Source organism: Numenius arquata, chromosome 5 (assembly GCF_964106895.1).
Source record: "Numenius arquata chromosome 5, bNumArq3.hap1.1, whole genome shotgun sequence".
NCBI classification, from domain to species: domain Eukaryota; kingdom Metazoa; phylum Chordata; class Aves; order Charadriiformes; family Scolopacidae; genus Numenius; species Numenius arquata.
This window is the reverse complement of record NC_133580.1, coordinates 20,832,365-20,852,535: the sequence shown is the minus strand read 5'-3', so window position 1 is coordinate 20,852,535 and position 20,171 is coordinate 20,832,365. Positions and strand designations below refer to the sequence as shown.

At 47.5% G+C, this 20,171-nt stretch overlaps 1 protein-coding gene across 3 annotated transcripts in view; it reads left to right on the top strand.

Moving 5' to 3' along the window:
- DOCK11 (dedicator of cytokinesis 11) overlaps positions 1-20,171 on the top strand; it is an 88,397-nt gene that overhangs the window by 27,440 nt on the left and 40,786 nt on the right. For all 3 annotated transcript variants that reach the window (XM_074147482.1, XM_074147481.1, XM_074147480.1), the window contains exons 7-24: positions 3,064-3,198; positions 4,458-4,635; positions 5,087-5,166; positions 5,737-5,820; positions 7,853-7,993; positions 9,663-9,872; positions 10,244-10,366; positions 11,602-11,684; positions 12,211-12,333; positions 12,506-12,582; positions 13,740-13,924; positions 14,021-14,086; positions 14,244-14,336; positions 14,735-14,858; positions 15,514-15,635; positions 16,079-16,165; positions 17,657-17,746; positions 19,841-19,959. In XM_074147482.1, the coding sequence (XP_074003583.1) occupies positions 3,064-3,198; positions 4,458-4,635; positions 5,087-5,166; positions 5,737-5,820; positions 7,853-7,993; positions 9,663-9,872; positions 10,244-10,366; positions 11,602-11,684; positions 12,211-12,333; positions 12,506-12,582; positions 13,740-13,924; positions 14,021-14,086; positions 14,244-14,336; positions 14,735-14,858; positions 15,514-15,635; positions 16,079-16,165; positions 17,657-17,746; positions 19,841-19,959 (2,120 nt within the window). The remainder of the gene's footprint in view (positions 1-3,063; positions 3,199-4,457; positions 4,636-5,086; positions 5,167-5,736; positions 5,821-7,852; positions 7,994-9,662; positions 9,873-10,243; positions 10,367-11,601; positions 11,685-12,210; positions 12,334-12,505; positions 12,583-13,739; positions 13,925-14,020; positions 14,087-14,243; positions 14,337-14,734; positions 14,859-15,513; positions 15,636-16,078; positions 16,166-17,656; positions 17,747-19,840; positions 19,960-20,171) is intronic.

Sequence of the window (20,171 nt, the reverse complement as noted above, 5' to 3'; positions counted from 1 at the left end):
TTGCTGTGAGGGTGGTGAGACCCTGGCCCAGGTTGCCCAGAGAAGCTGTGGCTGCCCCATCCCTGGAGGGGTTCAAGGCCAGGTTGGAGGGGGCTTTGAGCAACCTGGTGTGGTGGGAGGTGTCCCTGCCCAGGGCAGGGGGTGGCACTGGATAGTCTTCAAGGTCCCTTCCAACTCTAACCATTCCATGATTCTATGATCCTGGAAGAGCAGCTGAGGCCCAGAAAAGGAAGGCCGTTTAAATAACTGAAACAGCTGCTCTGCAAAAGAAGACTTTCGGAATGGATAGTTTCCTTGCTGGTAGGAAATATGTATGGAGGCCAAATATAAATGGAAATGACAAGTCTTTGCTTTAAAAGCAGGGCTGATATTACTGAGAAGATGTAGTATTACTGGCCTAGAAGCAACAGCTGCCTTGTCTCCTCTGTGTGTAATCTGGTGTGTCATCGCTTAGATTTTGCAATGGAAGTTTTTAACAGTTCCACCGCAGGTTTTTGCTGTGGCAGTGAGCCTATCTGTTGTTCCACCACACAGCTGCCCTGTTACAGCCTAGAGAGAATATTAGGGAGTTACGCTCAACTGTGCAGCTTGAAGGATGGCCGCAGCGAGGCTTGCTGCTTTGTTGAGGGTATTAGGAAATCTCAAAAAGCTCAGTTGTTCAGAGGCTTGATTCAATGAGTTATGCTTTCATGAGAAGTGGACCAGGACAGTTCAAAGGGCTAATTTTAACTTGAGTTTTAAAATGACTTCTCGTGAGCCTGGTGGTGATAGACAGGACAGCGTTTTCTGATCCTCTACTTTTTGAAGCAGCAAGGTTGAAGCCATTTCTGCTCCTGTAACTTTTGAAGGAGGTATCATGCATGCTCAAGGCAGTTAGTTTGGTCTATTCTTGACTGAGCCTCTTGTGGTATTGTTGGCCTAAGTACCCAGCACCTCAGACCCACCTTTCAGAGAAGTTTTCTGAACTGCACTGGCTTCAGTTCAGTTAAGAAGATCCACAGAGTCTCTCGTGAAAAAGATAGCCGTTTTCGTGGCTCGTCAGCCATTTTCTGAGCTGGTCCTGGTCACTTCTCTGTCCTACAAAACACCTCCCAAGGCACATGTGAAAAATATGAGGAGTTTGAATGTCTTCAGCCTTACCATGGCTCTGAGAGGTGGCTGTGCTATGGCAGAAGCAGATGCGTCCATCTTTGGAGCACGGGTTCCTTCATGGTGGTGACGTGTGAGCTGTCGGTACCTCACACTGTTGCTCAGCATGTGCAGAGTGTGTTTTGTGGAGAGCCAGCCCATGAGCAAGCTGTAATTAGGGCCTAGGGCTGCCAAGCTTTATTTCAGAGTAAGACATCTTTTGCAGAGAACTTCCCTGGCTTGGCCTAGCTCTCTTGCTGTCTGTGCCACAGTGTGTCGGTGTGCTGCATTACAGCCACACTATCAGGATTTTCTCTCTTTCTTTTCTCTCTTTCTTGCTTTTATCTCTGCCCAAATGGACTTCCCCAGTTCCCCAGCTGTCCCTCTGCGATTGCTGTCCTCACCAACAGCGTATGTAGTCTGAGCAGGGAGGATGTTCCCTCTGCTCCCGGGTCTAGTCATTTAAAATGATTGTAGTCTTCCAACAATTATTTCTGACAGCAGTGCTTACAAGACGGGGGGAAGATCATACGAATAGCGTTTGCTGCTTGCTTCTGCGTTTCCTTTTGAACAGAATTCAGAAGATGCAAATGGTTTAGCATGAAATCCCGTACCCATGAGGGATATCAGCCCTGTAATGTCTGGAGAGATCTATCATGGGTTTCTGTAGCATCCACTGCCAAAGCTTCTGAGATTGATTTGACAAAGTGCTAAATCAGTGTTTAAGCTGGTTTACGCTTAGCATGCTTAGATTTCCGTGTATTTTTGTGCTTTTTTGAACTAAAGGTTTAGTTAAATCTTATAAAACTTCAAGCTCATCAACCCTTGGAGTATCTCTACACCTAACTACTCATCTAAATGATGCCAGAGGTTCCCTTTCAGAAGGCTTGGGTTACCATTCAGAGCACAATGCTCCCTTCCAGTTTTGCGCGAGTAAGTGTGTGGGTTTATTGAACATTTGCTAGTGTCAGTAATGATGGGAGCAGGAAATTACTAGTAGTCTCCCATCCGGAGTGAAAAATCCTGTGTTTATTCGTAGATCTTGCAGATATGGAGAACAGTGGAAATACTCACAGAGCTGCTTGCCCTGGCTTCCTTCGGGATTCTCCTAACACAGATATCTAGCAACTGTGAAATGCACCCTGTTCCTTACAGATCTGACAGCATATGGTGTTACCATAATTGCTGCCAAAATGTTCTCCTGAATTATAGTCCAGTGCTTATTGGCGAACTAACATGAAGGAAGATGTTCTGAGATATTGGAGAGCTTTTTCTTTTGTTTTTAAATTAATACAGTCTTCATAAAAAACAATATCTCAAACATAGGAACGTTTCTCCCAAACTTACTACTTTCTGAGATGAGAAATGAACACTAAGCCAAAGCCAGTTCATGAAAATAGGTTTGTATTAAAAAAACCCACAAAACCACACAATAAAACAGGCAGGTGAATGGATTACAGTGTCCCTTGGCTTACACTTGAGTGCTAGGAATTTCCACATGTCTGTTCCAAAGTCTTCTGGAGAATTGATTTGTAATTCTAACCAAGGTCTTTATCAAAAAGGGTCTGGAAATATCTGCTCTAGAGGGGGATGAATCTTCAAGCAATGTGCTGATCTGAATTTACTGCGCAGCGTTACTTTTTAAAGATAAATGAGGCTGGAGCCAGCTGAGAGATGAGCTGGAAGCCCTGGGGCTTTGCTTTAGATGGGTAACATGTAAGTAACAACAAGGGCATTAAAATTAAAGATGACGACGAAATCTCTCTTTACAAAAACAAGTCATACTCAAAGGGGTGAGTCTGCAACGCTCAAGGGTCATTGGTGTTTCTTGTTACAGTATTTTCTCAATACCGAGAGGGCAGATACTGAAACTGAGACTGGTTTGTGATATACAAGAGTGAATACGTGCATGAGCAAGACTTTGTTCTTTTGCAGGTATTCAAGAGGAGGTATTTCTACTTGTCACAACTCACAGATGGCTCCTATATTCTCAATTCCTACAAAGATGAGAAAATTTCAAAAGAATCCAAAGGCTGTATTTTCTTGGACGCTTGCAGTGACGTTGTGCAGGTGGGTGTGCTTTCTGTGGAGCTGTACCTGAGCTTGTGCGTTGCTAGCTCCGAGACAGAAATGCTCTCTCTGTGCCGTCAAGGGGTGAGGGCATGGATTAACAAACTAACCCAGAGCTGGTTTGGTCTGTCAGCCAGTCTGATTAAAAGGCAGGCAAGATGTTTCATAAGGGTACCATACTTCTGGCCAGGAAGGCAGCAAGTGGAAGAACTCCTGTCAGAATAAAATGGAAGTGCTTCATCGTTGCTTCGTCTGCCGTCTCCCTGCTCTGTCCATCACCTTTACCTGCTTATTGTAGGTCAGGTGCCTTCCAAGGCACCCTTGAGGGCTGGAGCCAGTAAGTGGTGTGACTTACTCTTGGACACCTTCCTCCTCTGTTTGCTGCTCATACCAGCTTTTTGTTTCTCCAGTTACACCCTGATAGGTCCGTGCAAACATGCAGCCCTTTGAGACTCAGGACCTGCAAAGAGCTCGTAAGGCTTTAGGAGAGATATTTGGGTGGGACTTACACCTGGGTTTGCTTCATTATGCAGAGAGTGGAGTGCAGTGTGGATCGCTGCCATGCCTTCTGCTGTTCTGTCTCTGCGGATGCTTCAAGCGCCGAGTGTGGTGGAGCTGGTACAGGGCAGCTTAAATTCCTCTGGCGGTTTGCTTCAGCGTGGATGAGTCAGAGCTGCGTGTTTCCGGTTATCTTTCCGCACACAGTCAAGGCAGCAGTGCACACGCCTTGGCGATGTGCAGGATGTAATTCCCAAGTTGCACCAGATTTGCCTTGGCTTCTTGTTGGAAAATGCTGTTTAAAGGCCAGCAGAGCTCAGAAAAGTTGCATTGGACCATTTCCTTTTAAGGTAGATGGCTCTAAGTGTCCTGGAGTGTGACATTACTTGCTGTGTCAGACAAATCCAGTTCCTGGCTTCTCTGGGTAAATCGGAAAGGTCTAACGACGTAAGAAGGAGCTTGCTCCTGCTTCTCGGTGCGGTGGCTGTGGTTCAGTCTGGCTTTCATCCGCTCTCAGAGTAGCTGGCAGCCGTGGAGCTGCATACGGCTTGGTGGCAGCCCCAAAGCCCTTTGTGATGGCTGCAGGAGAGGCGCTGGGTCAAGGAGGGTGCTGGCCTTGTGCGATTTTCATTTTTTTTTTTCCCTGTCATGATATTTCAGTTCAGGATGCTTTCACAGAGAGGACCCTTTTGGCAGGTACTGTGCTGAGTCATTGAGGAAAATGTAATACAAGCCTTGATCTTTCTTATTTGTTTGTTCAGTGTCCTAAAATGCGCCGTTACGCCTTTGAACTCAAGACAATAGACAAGTACAGCCACTATCTGGCAGCTGAAACTGAGCAGGAGATGGAAGAGTGGCTGGTAACTCTGAGAAAGATCATACAGAGCAATACTGAGAGCTTGGTGCAAGAGAAGAAAGACACTGTGGAATCTGTGCAAGGTCAGTTTATAAAATAAACACCTACCTTCACCCTTCTCCAGCAGAATGCAAGCAGTGTGCCTGCAGAAGCGTATGCTTTCCTTTCTGGATTAACAGCAAGAATTGTGGCTGATACATGATGTCATGGAAAAGGGCTTAGTATAATGTAGATGATAGTCTGAGGAATAAGAGTGGAGGGAAACATGACCCTTCCACTGGATGGGAAGTCGATGGCAAAATTTGAAGACTCCTGGAAAATTGGCTCTGTGCTGAAGTTCTGCTTTGGAAGGACCTAGCAGGCTGTAACAGTACACTCTGGTACTAGTAATGTATGGAAAAATCTTACTCCTGAAGAATGGAAAAGTCTCTGTAAACTCTTTCTCTGCTATTGTAAGCAAATACTGCAGGATGATTTCTGGCAGAGCAGTGCTCCTGCAGTTGTTTTGAACATCTGCTTTTTGTCTCCTTGCAGATGATGAATCAAGCATGCAGGGAAAATCAGAGAACATCCTGGAGAGCCTGGAGAGAAGCATGCATCCGGAGCTGATGAAGGTACCGTGTTTGCAGAGATTGCACCCCAGCCCTTAGCTTGTCCTCTCCACGTGACTCCAAAAGGGGTTCTCCACGTTCTGTGTGTTCAGCTCCGGGGGAGCTGGGCAGGCACTGAGTGCTGTGGGGTCTCTGTTCTCTCCTCTGCCCGTCTCACGGATGGAGCTCCATGGTTTAAGGCTGCATGCTCCTCGCCTCCAGGTGTGGGGCGCTTAAGGAAGGACAGAGTTGGGGTGAATGAAGGGCCACTGTGGTCAGTACCTCTCATCCCTGCTCAGCAGGGGAGACCGTCCTGGCTAGGGGAGTGGAGGGGCAGTTCAGTGGCAGCCACCTCCTGTTCGTGATCCAGAGTGTGGTTGCCTACTTCTGTCCACTTTCACATCTGGCGGAGCCACATTGCTTTACTGTCATGGTACCATGTTGGTGACAACAGCTGAGAAGCCTTGCATCGTCTCGCATATCACAAAAGGAACCTGAAAAACATGTGTTTTGTTTTGCTTCCGTTCCTTCCAAATGATGAATGTTTGCCTCTGTGTGACCAGCAGTAATATCAATGCTTTCCTTTTGTCCTAGTACGGAAGAGAAACAGATCAGCTGAACAAACTGAGCAGAAATGATGGAAGACAAAACCTCTTTTCTTTCGACCCAGAAGTCCAGGTAAACATCCACACGTTTGCAAACACGAGGTTTTGCTCCCTCTAAGAGCTCCCTGGGTGTCGGGCCTCCCCTGTTCCCTTGTGTGGCCACAGCACTCGCCTACAAAGGCAGCCTGATTTTCAGTGGATTGGACAATATAAGTGCAGCCCGTGTCCTGGTCAGTGAGAGCAGAACAAGTTGTCACGGCTCAGGTGATAACTCAGATAAAGGGAGGACTCGCAGCAGCCCCACATATGGCCTCCCTCCAGCTTTCCTGACTTCTGTGTGATGCATCTTGATGTTGTTAGCTTTCAAACCCACGGTCTGGGCCTCCGGGAGGTTATCATGGTTGCAGAAGTGGTAGAAGGGGCTTTGCAAGGACACCTGCAACGCTGGGTGGGTGATGTTAAAAGCTATAATAAGGGTTTACAGGGGAAACCTCAGTCTTCAGGGAGTTTTCAAATGTAGGGGACATACAAACAGAAAAAAACACCCCATGCTGTTCTCACGCAGGGGTTCATTGACTATTGGCTTGTTTTCTTCTCAGCTTTGATGTCTTCACCGAGCTCTCTGCCAAGGTCCAGGTGTGGGATTTCAGTAGAATGAGCTGCAATTGTTAACACAGTTTTAGAGAATTGTTCCAAGTTATTTCATAGTTTCTAGTTCTCCTTCTGGCATGCTTTGGCTTGTTCACACCTGTGAAAAATAATTTGCTGGTTTAATGAGGAAATGTAATTAGTCTTTAAAAGGTTTAGTTGTACAAAACGAACTTGTCTCTTGGCACTTCCTTAAGGTCTTTTAACAGGAAGAAGATAAGCATCCAGGAGGCTTTTTTTTTAAGAGAAGCCTTGAGAAGTTTCCTATATTCTAGACAGATAATAAAAATGGAAATATTATTCAGTGCAGAGCATCTAAGACATCTTTTTTTACCTAACCCGACGGTTAGACTGAATTTGCTGCCCTCCCTCTATACCCAGAGCTTTTCATTCTGATGTGGGTCAGTCAGATCTGCTATTACACTGGGCATTCAGAATCACTGCCCTAGTCAATGCTTGTGTCTACGTGCACACTTGTATGCCTGGTGCTAAGGCAACTGGGAGCAGGAACATACACCTGCAATGTACTTTCCTTATCCAAAGCAACTAGGGGAAACAATGGGAAGAGTTTCCCAGAACTGGATTAACAATTGCAGCCTATTTTGCTGAAATTACTTGCTTATGAGATAGATACCGGTGGCCCAAGTTTGGCATGCAGATTTCTGCAGAATTTGAGGGCGAAAAACGAATAGGACTGTGCCCGATTGTCACTGAGAGATGTACTGGTGTTTCGGATTTGGTATCTCTGTGTTCCCAGTGCCCAGTACGCGGGTATGGTAAAGGCTGAGGGTCTTTATCTGGCTGAAGGTTTCTTCGGTCACGTATGTGTCTGCTCTCTGGGAAGGGCAGATCTCAAGGCACAGCCCAGGCCTGGCTGTTCTGGATTAGGAAAGAGGTGATTATAATCAAGGCTGTTTGGATTTCCCAGCCAGCTCTGCAGACAGTCTTTGTTGTTTCTAACCACGCCAGTTATTGCTGTGCATCTAGAAATACCTTCCACTTCGAGATGTTGTTCATGATCCCGATGGCATGTTGCCTTCTCTCTATTTCAGGCACAGAGACCATGTCTTTAACTAGTCAAATCTTCAAAGTGGAAGATACTTTTCTGAGTGTAACAACGGCTTATTTTCCACGTTCTTCCCCAAGCTCTAAATGATGTTTGGGAAGATCCCCAGGGTTACAGCAAAGCAGGAAGGAACTGAAATCATACGGAGGTTTAGTTTTCTGTGCTCTACAAACCAGATTGCTAAAAATTGATACATCCCCATGAACTCATGTCTTGAATACACTTGTGTAACATCACCAAACGGCACTCATTTGTGAATGTCTTGTATCTTTTGTACCACTTTTTAAAAAAAATTGGTTAAGATAGTATTGGCTGTACTGTGATCCGTGAATGTTATTCAGGGGGTTAGTTTCCTTTGTAATGAGACCAGATTTGTTTGTTTGCTGTCTAGAGGCTAGACTTCTCAGGGATCGAGCCAGACGTGAAGCCATTTGAGGAAAAGCGCAGCAGGCGCTTCGTGGTGTGCTGCCAGGACTTCTCCCTCAACCTTCTCGCTCAGCTTGGAGACAGGTCGGAAGGAGGACCCACCAATGTAAGGGGAGCTCTGGCGCGTCCTGCTTTGTTTGGCGCGCCCTTCCTTCTCACCAGCAAGAAAAACACTCGGCAGACTAATCTGGGTGGATAAAAACATCCTATTTTGCCATGAGCTCTGATGGGACCTGGGCAGGCAGTGACTGCTGCCCCGGGTCATTGCAGGATTTGTCTGCCTTGGTATTTTGGTGTTCCAAAAATGTGTTTGGGGACAGTGTCTGTCCTGACGTGCCTCATTCTGCCGGTGACTGGGGCTGCTGGTAAACCAGCGGTTCAGAAGCACGGGGAATGGAGAGCGTGTGTGTGCCACATTCTGGGCCCCTGTGAAAGTCCTGTTGGTAAATGATTAAGCTCCATCTCCAAACCACTCACTGCTGTGTTTTATTTCATCTCCCCTAATGGCAAGGGATTTCTCTGTTCTGAAACCTTCTTCTGACTCCCAGCCTGACTATATTCACAGCCACTTTATTATATGCATTTGTTATTGTGCCAAAGTTGTACCTCAGCCTAAAATGCTCTTCCTTGTATTTTCTGAGCCTCTGATGTCTGTAGACAGCTATTACATCTCTCCTCAGCCTTTGTTCTGCTAGGCCAAACAGACCAGGCTCCTCCAGCCTTTCCTCCCAGAACTGTTGTCATGTCCTGCACTTGCTCTGGCTGGAGTTGACCCTTTACACGAGGGTGCCAGAGCAGCAGAGAGCATCACGGGGAGGCAGCGGCACCGGCGCTGACCCGTCCCTGCTGGTGGTGTGCTGGTCTGGTGGCCATTAGAATTGCAAAGGCTTTCTTACGATGGTTTCATATTGGCAGCCCACAGCTAGTACACGGGGCTGCTTCTCCTCAGTAACTCCCAGCAGACGGATGCGTCGCTGATAGAGATTCTTGTTATTCATCCTTAACCAGGCCCAGAGTCAGACCTGATCGGCACATTTTTAGTATTGATGTAATGCCTCCACGTTACACTGTAATGTCGCAGATGCACTGCAGTCTTATCTTCAGGCCTTCACTTTTATCTTTACATGGACACACGCCTGCTAGGATCTTTCAATTAAAAATACCTGAAATTGTTGCCACTTGCCTTGTGCTGTTGAGGTCAATAGCTACAAATGACTTGGCAGATTTTACACGTGCAGTTCCTCAGCAGCGTTAGCCTTGTGTTTGAGCTCTCCTGGCTGGAAAAGCTGCCTTTGCTCCTGTGCCGCCCGGCCAGAGCAGCTGAGGAACCCTTTGAGTGTCTTGCAGTTGAGCCATCCAGAGCTGATTGACTTTGGACAATAAGTGAAATGGTCCTTAGCATGTGAACATAAACACTCTTAAGTTGATTTCTTTCTCATTGCAAAGGATGAACAGCTATAATTGATGGATCGGGGTCATCTTTTCTTCCTAACTTGATAGTCATTTATATAAAAAACCCCTATGGATTTCATTGATGGTTTTAAAGTAGCTTTCCTCAAATTGACTAGATCAAAATTCAAGAAGATATGGGGGAAAAAATGGGTTTGTGTGTTTATAAAGCAAATAAGCATAGGTTGTCTGTTAAGAATTCTGTAAAATGCTAAAGGAACCAACAGATGCAGAAGGCAAACCTGGCAGGGAAGGCAATGCATGTTGATACTCTTGAACCTGTAACGTGCATTTTTTTTGACATATATATTCAATCAAACTTCCAGGTTGAGCCCTTTTTCCTAAGCTTGGCACTATTTGACCTGAAAAATAATTGCAAGATTTCAGCTGACTTCCACGTGGACTTGAACCCTCCGTCTGTCCGTGACATGCTGCTGGATAACGCTGCGTCCGGAGCAGAGGGCACCAAGGGATGTTTGCCGGGCGAGAGCCTCGTGAACGGGGTCCCGGAGTCTTGCCTGCGCTACATAAAACGGGTGAAGAACTGTCTTTCTCCTCATTCTGTGTCTCTGTTGAGGCTGTGGCTGTTCAGTAGCATTGCAGTGTGTTGTTATCCACTGTGTGGAGGAGCAGAAGTCAGCTTCTCTCTTGAGCAGTGAGGTTTTGGTTAGCATCTCGAGCCAGTTGCTACTTTGGGCTCATTGGCAGGGACAGGCAAAGCACCAGGTAGAGTTCTTCAAGATCTGACCATGCTCAGGCCTTGTGAGCCCCCATGACCCATCCGCAGCAGCAACCAGAGGAGGGTCTGTGTGGGTTGTGAGAAGGGACAGGAAGATGATCGGGGCCAAACCCAGTGGTGCAGGTAGGGTGTCCTGCTCTCTGACCGGCTAATGTCTATCTGTTGCAGGGCGTTTTCTCCGTGACCGACCCACACATGGAGATCTTCCTGGTGGCCCGTGTGGAGAAGGTGCTGCAGGGCAGCATTACGCACTGCACAGAGCCATACATGAAAAACTCGGACCCGGGGAAGGTATTGGATGAGGCCATGGGTTATCTGCATAGTGATGCTGTCTGCTGCTGCAGGGAGTAGTGTGGTCTGAAACATGGGCTGTTTCTGCTGCTCTTTAGCTTCTTGCTGGCAAATACTGTTCTTCGTCCATTCTGCTGCTTGCACCCAGGCTGGCTTCAGCTGGGCTGTCCTGGGAAATTCAGTTCCTTCCCCTGGAAAGAGGCAGAGGATTTTCAGAAAGAGTCAAGCTGTTGAGGGGAGGGGGGAATTCCCCCATTACACTTCAACAAGGCAAAGCCTGGTCTGGCAGCAAAAAAGTGGGACACTTCATCCCCAGAAGAACGGACTACACTGCTACGTGGTGCTACACACCATCTCTTAGCAATCTTAGACTGGATATTAGGAAAAATTTTTACACTGAAAGGGTTATCAAGCATTGGAACAGGCTGTCCAGGGAAGTAGTTGAGTCACCACCCCTAGAGGTATTTAAAAGCCAGGCAGACGTGGTGCTGAGGGACATGGTTTAGTGATGGATTTTGTCAGAGTTAGGTTGATGGTTGGACTCAATGATCTGAAAGGTCCCTTCAAACATAGGCAATTCTGCAATTCTATGATTCTACACGCAGTGGTCCGGGTAACTCCTGCTGGGAACAGCGATGTTTCAGTAGCAGCAGAACATGGACTTCACCCTTTATGCTGCTTGCCCTGCCTCTGTCTTGCTGCACGCAGAGTGCCATATGGGGGAACTTGTACAAAGGGTGGTCAGGGATGTGCCCTGGTGGTGTCGGCATCAGTCTGTGCGTGCCAGGTGGAGCTGATGATGCCCTGCTGCAGCCAGTCTAAATTAGTCCCCGGAAAATCAATGCATGGAACACCTGGTATGTGCTGGCATTACCCTCGACACACTTCATAAGTTTGCATAGGATGTGGCAATTACAGTCAGTTTTGGAAAATAAACTAGTACTCTTTGGAAAATAAAATCCTAACACGCTGACCATTTAATGCAGAATCAAGAGGAGTTTTAATATGGCTGTGCCCACAACATATTTGCTATTGCTTTGCGAAAGTAATAAATGTGCGTGGTGTGAAGTGACAGGCAGGGACGTCTATCAGTGCTGCTCTGTGTGTTCTGCCGGGGAAACCACGCAGCAGAGAACCGAGAGTTTCTTCTCCCTGGAGAGTGCAGCGCTCTTCCCCTCCTTCCCCAGGGCGGTGTGGAAGCCGTGGCGCAGACTAACCTTTCCTGTGTTTTGCAGACTGCCCAGAAGGTCCATAAGGTGGCCAAGCAGGTGTGCAGCCGTCTGGGCCAGTACAGGATGCCCTTCGGCTGGGCTGCCAGGTCAGTCACGTCGGCTGTGCTAGCCGCGGTGGAGCTGCCGCTGCTGGTTATCCGGGATGCGATGAGCCAAGGGACGAGCCACTGGAGCCAGTGAAGTTGCAGCCAAGGGCAAGATCTGGTTCCAATTCCCAAGACAGAATGGGGATTGGCCTGAGATGCTCTATCTTGAATTAGAAACAAAATATTAAAAAGTAAACAGTGCTGGGAAGATAGTAACCTTTCTGCTGACCTGTAGCTACTGCTATCGGGGCAGAACATTCCTGGGGATGAATTACCCTGTCCTGTGTTACCACGGGAACAGGCACAGAAATTCCCTCCTGGCACCAGCCAGGGAGAGGATTGAGAGGGGAGGACCTCCTGGGATGGCAGGGGCAATCCGCTGGGGCTTAGACTCTGCTTTAAGTAATGTTCTTGGGAATGACTGGAGATAGTGATCCCATTCCCTCACTGTTCTGCTGGGACTGATAGAGGACATCAGTTCTCCATATTTACCAATGTTAGGAGATGTCTCTCTTCTTTTCCGCAGACCAGTTTTCAAAGACTCCCAGGGCACTCTTGATGTTGAAGGAAAATTCTCACCTCTGTACAAGCAAGACAGTGGCAAACTCTCGAACGAAGATATGCTGAAGCTTTTAGCAGAGTATAAGAAGTAAGTATAAGAGACTGGTGCAGAGGCTGAGCAGGCATTTTAATACACATTTTTAAACACTTACGCATAAGCATGAGATGACAATACGCAGAGGGTAAGAAAAAGTGTTGCTGATGTGTTCAGCACCTGAGCTTTCAAGGTTTACACTCTTGTTCCTTTCTCCCTAACGTAGACCAGAGAAGACAAAACTGCAGGTCATTCCAGCCCAGTTGAATATTGTCATCAAAGACATCCCTCTTGACTTCACAAGTAAGGATCTTGGATCTTAAAATATGCTGATGAATCTTAAGATGCTGATGGCTCTAGCCTCTGGAGTTAATGTTTCTATGGGGAGTTTTGCTGTTTCATTAACCAGAGTATCTCAGGACTGCAATGAGAAATGAGTAATTCAGCACAACCGCTGTCTTGTAAGTCTCTCTGATGGATTCTGTGGAGGGATGTGGTCCAAGTGCAAAGAGGTGCATCTGCTTTGCAGTTTGGCCATCACATCCTAAGTCTAAAGGAAGCCACCTACCTCCTTTTTACTGTTATTATTACACCAATTTCATATAACATTTTTGATTCATAACACCAGAAGGCTTAATGAGCATGGTCACTGTGATTCTTTACTTTGCATTTAAAGAAACTGAGGCAAAGAAAGGACTCGTGATGTGTTCAGTGTCACTCCATGGGCCTCTGGCAGCTTCTGTCACAGGTTCTGTAGGCCGGTCCCCTGTCAGATAGGCTTTTTTAGGGGACTTAATTTTTTCTATTCTTTGAAAGGCCATCCCTTGAGGTGAACTCTCCCTTGTGGTGGACGTGAGTCTTAGTGAACTGGGCAGGAGGCATTTGGAGGCAACATAACCGTCAAACATCTTTCCGAAGCAGAGAGTAGAAAAGGACTGACACGTTGGGACTGACGCGTTTTGAGATGTCAGTCTCAAGTCACCACCTCAGTAGCCCGTCTGCTTCAGTCAGGTGATGGTTGCATGATTTATAAAACAGTGACTTAATGGGTCAGATTCCTGGAAGACTCAAGGCACAGGTCCTTGGGAGAGAAGCTGTCCCTACCCAGACATGGGTCATTCGCAGGACCCTTTGAGTTTGCCCAGAGCTGCAGCAAAGTGCCATTTCTGCAGTCCCCACTGGCAAGAAGAGCAAAGCCCTGTGGTGCCCCTACACCCATCTTTTCTCAGTGTTGCTAATGCTGTCAGGGACCACAGGGAAGATTAAGGGAGAATTTTCCCTTAATCATTTCAATGTGAGTGGTGCAAGTCCTGCTGCCTTGTCAACGCACACGATCCTCTGATGTGAAGAGAACCGGATACTCGAGAGCAGAGTTTCAGACCCACGAATTTCCTTTCACGTGGGCTGTACTTCCCGTGTTTGTGGGGTGTGTGCTCATCCAAGCTTCCCTTCTCTCCTAGATTGTGTCACGGCTTCTTATATTCCTATAAAGCCTTTTGAGAAGAGCTGTGAGGATGTTGCAGTTGAAGTGGGGGAGCTTGTCCCAGAAGTTGCAAAATACTTTTATCCCTTCACTGTCTACAAAAACCACCTCTACGTCTACCCCTTGCATTTGAAGTATGAGAACCAGAAGGTGTTTGCCAAGGTGAGCAGCCTGGAGAGCCTGCAGCCACTCAGCGTGGTCTGAGGTGATGCTGCTGCCTGTAGCCATGGCTCATCCTCCCATTCTCCCCCATTTCAGGCAAGGAACATTGCTGTTTGTGTTGAGTTCAGGGATTCAGATGAAGCTGATGGCAGGCCGTTAAAGGTGGGTACCTGTTAACAGGGCTGACATTTGCTCGCTGCTGCGCGCTCAGTGCCAGCCAGGCTGAGCAGGGCAATAGGACAGCACTGAGTTAACACAGCTCGCTGTGTTAATTTGGCCGGCAGCAACCCTGAATTCAGCTCTTCATTTGTGTTTCCAGTGTATATATGGCAAACCTGGAGGCCATCTCCTGACCACAAATGCATATGCTGCCGTGCTGCATCACAACCAGAGCCCAGAGTTCTATGACGAGGTAAAACCCAAATGGTGGGAAATAACAGGTTTTCCTGGATGCTACAAAGCCAAGAGGCCTTTCAGGCTATCTCCTTTTCCAGCGCTGGGTGAAATATGGGTAAAAATAATCATCAGCCCTTTGCCTCAGTAGAAGGGCTTAGCAAAGCCAGAGGCTCTGTCAATTTTTAATGCCAGTTTGTTTTCTGCTGTCTTTACTGTCACGCTTTGTGCACTCCAATCACACGCTCCCATTAATAAGTAATGTGCAAATGTGCTGAAAATGTTAGCTAGGAGTTATTTAAGATGGGTAAGAATGTGTCTTGTGTAACTACATACAAAATAGCATTTGTGAAATAGTACTTAAAATATTACTCCACAATTAAAAATACAGTCTTATCTATCATGATATCATTTTAGATTAAAATTGAGCTTCCAATTCACCTCCATCAAAAGCATCATTTGCTTTTCACCTTCTATCATGTCAGCTGTGAAATTAATACAAAGGCAACGTCGAAAAAACAGGACACCGTTGAAACTCAAGGTATGTTCACTGCTTAAATTACTTCTGTTGGAGTGTAACAGTCCAAGATAAAATGAATGCAGGGGCAAGAAAAAATATTTGATTGAGATATTAGCCTATCTGAATTTTCTTTTTTGAAAGCGACCTAACACGAATCATAGGTCTAAGCTGGAATAAAACATGATGGGTTTGGTGTATGCTAAAGCTCAAGTTTTTGCTGCAATCTGACAGCTATTTCTGTGTATTCTTGACTTGGCTTGTACGAGTGGGCCAATTGTCAGCCAAGCCACCAACAAACACTCAAGGTGAGGTCAGGGCCTCAGGGCTGATCCTGCCAACACCAGGCACATGTAAGGGACTGGGTGTGATACCTCCCCACACAGCCAGTCCTCGGGCCACCGAAGGCCCTCGCCATGGTGCACGGCCATGGCTCACACGCTGTCTCTGCCCCTCAAACTCACTTCTATCTGGGTTGTGCTGTGGCTCAATTCCATTCACCAAGTCACCACGTAAAACGAGCTGTCGCAAGGCTGACACGGTCGATCCCAGCCTCATTGAAGCCGCTTGCACAACTGCAGGTTTGATCGTCTTCGGGGTGAGACACAGCTCTCCTTGGAGCTTGAGCTGAACACGTATCCCTGTGGGCCTGCTAACTCCCACTCTGTTGCCTCCGCAGTGGGATACGCCTGGGTCCCGTTGCTGAAGGATGGGCGGATTGTCACCCTGGAGCGGCATTTGCCGGTTTCATCCAACCTTCCACCTGGCTACCTGGGTCTCGGAGACACAGAGTCACGACGGGTAGGAAGGCCATTTAAAATGGGCTTAAACATAAAGGGAAGAGGAAAGCTGAGCTTTTGTTACCACTGTAAGTTCTGGGCTTGTGTTTGTGCTCTGCTCAGCTGGAAAGATCCCGACTGCAGGGCAGCTCCCAAAGCTTAAGGTTCTTAGAGGTGGGAGACGGGACACTTGTAGCTCCACTTCCCTTGGCTAGGTTGCAGAGACTATTTTTGCGGCAGGCTGGAGGGGGCTGTTGAAGGTAGTGCAGAGCAGGAGAGTCTGTGGGCTCGTTCTCCCAGGGGTGCCTTTGCCTCACTATGGCTGCAGTCAGGTCACTGGTGTTTGCACTGGCGGGGTCCCGTTCTTCCCCCCCAACCTGTGTCTTCTGACCAGGGGTCTGTCTGCACAGAGTCACCTTCTCGGTGGAGGCTGAAACCAAGTACTTGCATGTTGTCTGTTCACAGCAGCCCAGCGTGGATGCGAAGTGGGTGGACGGAGCAAAACCGCTGTTTAAAATCAGAATCCATTTGGATTCGACCATTTACACCCAGGTAAGTCGAGCGCCTCGTTCTGAAAGGCTTTCAACACAAATGCAGAGGAAGGGATTGCTGTATCTCTACTACTGCTATGCTGTAGGTGCTGTGGGAAAGAGGTAGCTGAGTTTGCAGAGCAGCACTGAGGTACTTCTGGAGCAGCAGGTCTGGGATTCCTCGCAGGGATCTGCTCCTTCCTCTGGACATGATGAGGCAGTTGTGCAAGTGAATGAGCCTAGGGAGAGGCTGATGATTTCTTGGCCAATTGCACTGTAACTGGCAGGACCGAGGAAGCATTTGAGCAAATGAGCAGCTTCAATGATGCAAAACAGAGAAGAACTGGTGGAAATGGGAGGTTTCCCCAGGTATTTGACTGTTCATTGAGTTTAAAAAAAAAAGTTTTCTAACAACAGAAGATGCAAGAAAACGAGAGTCTTGATTTCCCTTTGAAACCACTTCAGGCTGTTTTACCAAATCCTCATGCGTTCCACCCTTTTGTGGTAGTGATGGACTTCCCCAACTTCATGTGGTATGCAGCAAAGATCCCCAGCACATGCTCCAGGGCACCTCTTGTCAGCACTGCTCATGAGGAAAGGCCCTTGGTAGGGCTTCTTCTCCTGTGCTGGATGTAATCATCAGCTGCACTTCCATTCACAGCATCTTGCTTTCAGCGTTGCCTAAACCTCTTTTAGGGTCCTGCTAACTCTGGACAGCACTGAGAGCAGCACAGTATCATAGAATCATAGAATTGCCTGGGTTGGAAGGCACCTTTCAGATCATCGAGTCCAACCATCAACCTAACACTGCCAAAAAACATCACTAAACCATGTCCCTTGGCACCACATCTGCCTGTATTTTAAATACTTCTGGGGATGGCGGTTCCATTTCCCTGGTGTGAGAACCTGACAGCCTGTTCCAATGTTTGATGACCCTTTCAGTGCAGAAATTCTCCCTGATATCTAGTCTAAACCTCCCCTGGCGCAACTTGCAACTTTCCTCTTGTCCTAGAGGAACTTGTCCTAGTAGTTCCGCTCCTCACCAAATTACATTCCCAGGTGCTTTTCAGGGTTAAATGACCGAGGTAATTAAATTTAACTTTGGAGGAGGGAGAGAAATGGGAAGGAGAGTGCCTCAGACGGAGAGTAGGAGGTCGGTGAGGCAGTCTGGAAGCATCGCAGCTGGAACAGAAGGACTCCTGCTTCTGCAGGCTAGTGTTGGACGGGGATTGAGGCTCAGGGTAGTGCAACCACAGGAGAATTCTAACACTGCTGGCAGTTTTGTGCTTAATCTTGAGACTAGTTGGGAGCCAGAGACTGGACAGGGGCTGGGTACGTTGGAGAAGGCAGTACTGTACTCCTGGGAGATGGCAGCTGGGGACCACGAGTGATGTGGGGCTTGCTAGGCACAGAGCCCACTGGTTAAGTTGGCAGATTTTTGGGTGTGCGCTGCAGAGTAGGGGTTGACAAATATTGAGGCTGCTGCATTGAACTTGCTTTTCTTCTCTTCCAGGACATGCATTTGCACAAATTCTTCCAGTACTGCCAGCTGGTTCAGGCAGGAGCTAAGGAAGTCCCAGGAGAGCTTGTTAAATACCTAAAGGTGACCAGTTCCTGTCGGTGGGCTTGTTTGTGTTTCTACGGGCCATCGTTACATACCCAGAGCCCTGCCCTGTAGGAACAGGCACTCATTGCAGCACTGGGACTGGCGCAGTGTGCAATATCCTTACCTTTGCTACTGACACGACTGTCTGCTCTCCGTGGGCTGCCTTTAACAGTCGGTAAAACAAGCAGTCAGCATCGCTCTGCTGTGCTGGTGGCAAACCCTTCTCCTGGTGGGCTCACACACTCCTCCCCTGCTGCCCTAGATCTGACTCAAACCTTTAAACCGTAGCACAATGCCTTATTTTCAGGATTATCCATTCAAAACAGGATTTTTTTTTCAGGCTGAAAAAGATCTGCGAGGTTATCAGTCGGTTAAATTTGACCACAGATGACCCAGCCGCAGCTTTTTGGCAATTGCTGCGGCATGAGTAAGGGCCTCAGAGCAGGTCCAGGACAGGCTTCTGCAGGCAACATATTTCTTGGATGTTTACTGTCCTTGTTTCCTTCCATAACTGCCTGTTTTTGGGAGTGCTGCCATAGCAACAGCTTCACTTCCAGTAGTGGGGATTTATCATCGCAAAGTTGCTGGATGTGTTTCAGATAATGTATAAATATTTTAAGAAATAGAAAAAATGGCAGGTTTTGAAGGCAAGAACTAAAAGAGCAGTTGCTTTCTGTCCCAGCCCTGCCCAGCTGCAGCGACCTTGTTGCAGCCTGCGGACAGGGAGACATTTACATGCCAACCATAGGGAGGGCTTCTTACCACCAGTTCCTCAGTAATTTCAGAAATTTAAATGACTAGATACAGATTTAAGAACCTTTCATTCGGTTCACAGGCTTGAAAACTGAAAATGAAACGCACTGTCTTTCCTAGACTCGTATCGTGAGGTTCAGGCAGAAGCGGTCTATGAGATGGGTGCAGAGGGTATACGCCAAATGATCTTGACCTTCACCAAGTCACTTAGATCCCATTTCCGATAGCAAGCTATGCTCTTTGGAGAAAAGTCTCACTGCAGGTCATCAAGCATCAGGTTTCCATGTGTTATGGTTCGAGAAAACCCATAATAATCTATTGTCATTAGACAATTATTCTATCACCCGATGACCCCTCCCCACCCGGAAAGGGGAATCGGGGAACACAAAGAAACACAAGGGTTGAAATATAAATAGATTTAACAGACTAAGACTAAATAATTAACAATAATACTAAAGAACCAGTATTAATCCCGATACTGATATAAGATATACAGGAATTATACTCAGCCAATTCCATCAGCAGAAGCCGTGCACTCCCAGCAGGGACAGCCAATGTGGGACACTGGGAGCGCAATGGCTTCAGGAGGAAGGGAAGGGCTCAGGGCTCCGGCACCGGGGCAAGGAGTTCTCTGGACCCGCCGCCATCAGGGAGAGAGCCCCCTACGCAGCAAACTTTTCTAATTTATATTGGATGTGACGTTCATGGTATGAAATAACCCTGTTGGCAGCCTGGGTCAAATGCCCAGGCCTTGCTCCTCCTCGTCCCTGCCCCTGGCAAGGCTCGAAAACACTGACCTTGAATCCCACAGAGCCTGGCTGGCTATAAAGTAAATATTTTCACAAATTCAGACACTAGAGTCTTCTAAAAGTGCAATTTTCCCCAGCACTAGAAGAAAAGTTAGTCCTGTGTCTCTCAACCCAGGACGCCATGTTCCGAAGGCATTTGTGAAAATGGGTCTCTGCAAAAAACTGTCTCAAGCGATGAGAAGAGTTGGGAGCAAAACTTCAGCCTTAAATTCTGGGTTATTGGGGTCAAATCATAGCACGTGCCCTCTGATTGAATCATAGCTGCCTTGAGCACATCTGAGAGGAGGATTAATACCTGCCGCGAGTGATTCACGTTGCTCCCCACGGGCGCGCAGCTGGGATCTGTCAGCTGGAAGGCAGGCAGCGAGCGCTGCTATGGGCCCTCCTGTCCCCCGGCAGGCTGAAGCCCACACCCTGAAGCGTTTGCTAGGGCCTGTCCTTTTGCCACAGAAATGTCTGTGTGCTATAAATATTTAACATCTGCAAAATGTTGAACTAAAAGTGTCTGTGTTTTGAACATCTGTTTTAGTGTTTGCACGCCATGGAGATCCAAGTAATGATTCAGTTTCTACCTGTAATTCTTATGCAACTATTTAGAGTCCTTACAAACGTGACCCAGGAAGACGAAGTAGCTGTCAACTGCACCATGTGAGTGTCCAATAAATCACCCGGTTTTCTTCAGTTACAAACGCAAAGCCACAAACTACAGTGCGGAGCGGGGGGTGGTTTCCCAGTACAAGGTGCTAAGTGGCAGCACTGCCCGTGCCCTGCTGCTTGCTCCCCATGCGGTGAAACACCAGCTGCCTGTCTTCTCCTGCTGCGCCTGGGTGGCATGGGGCAGCGTGGGGACCTTGTCCTGG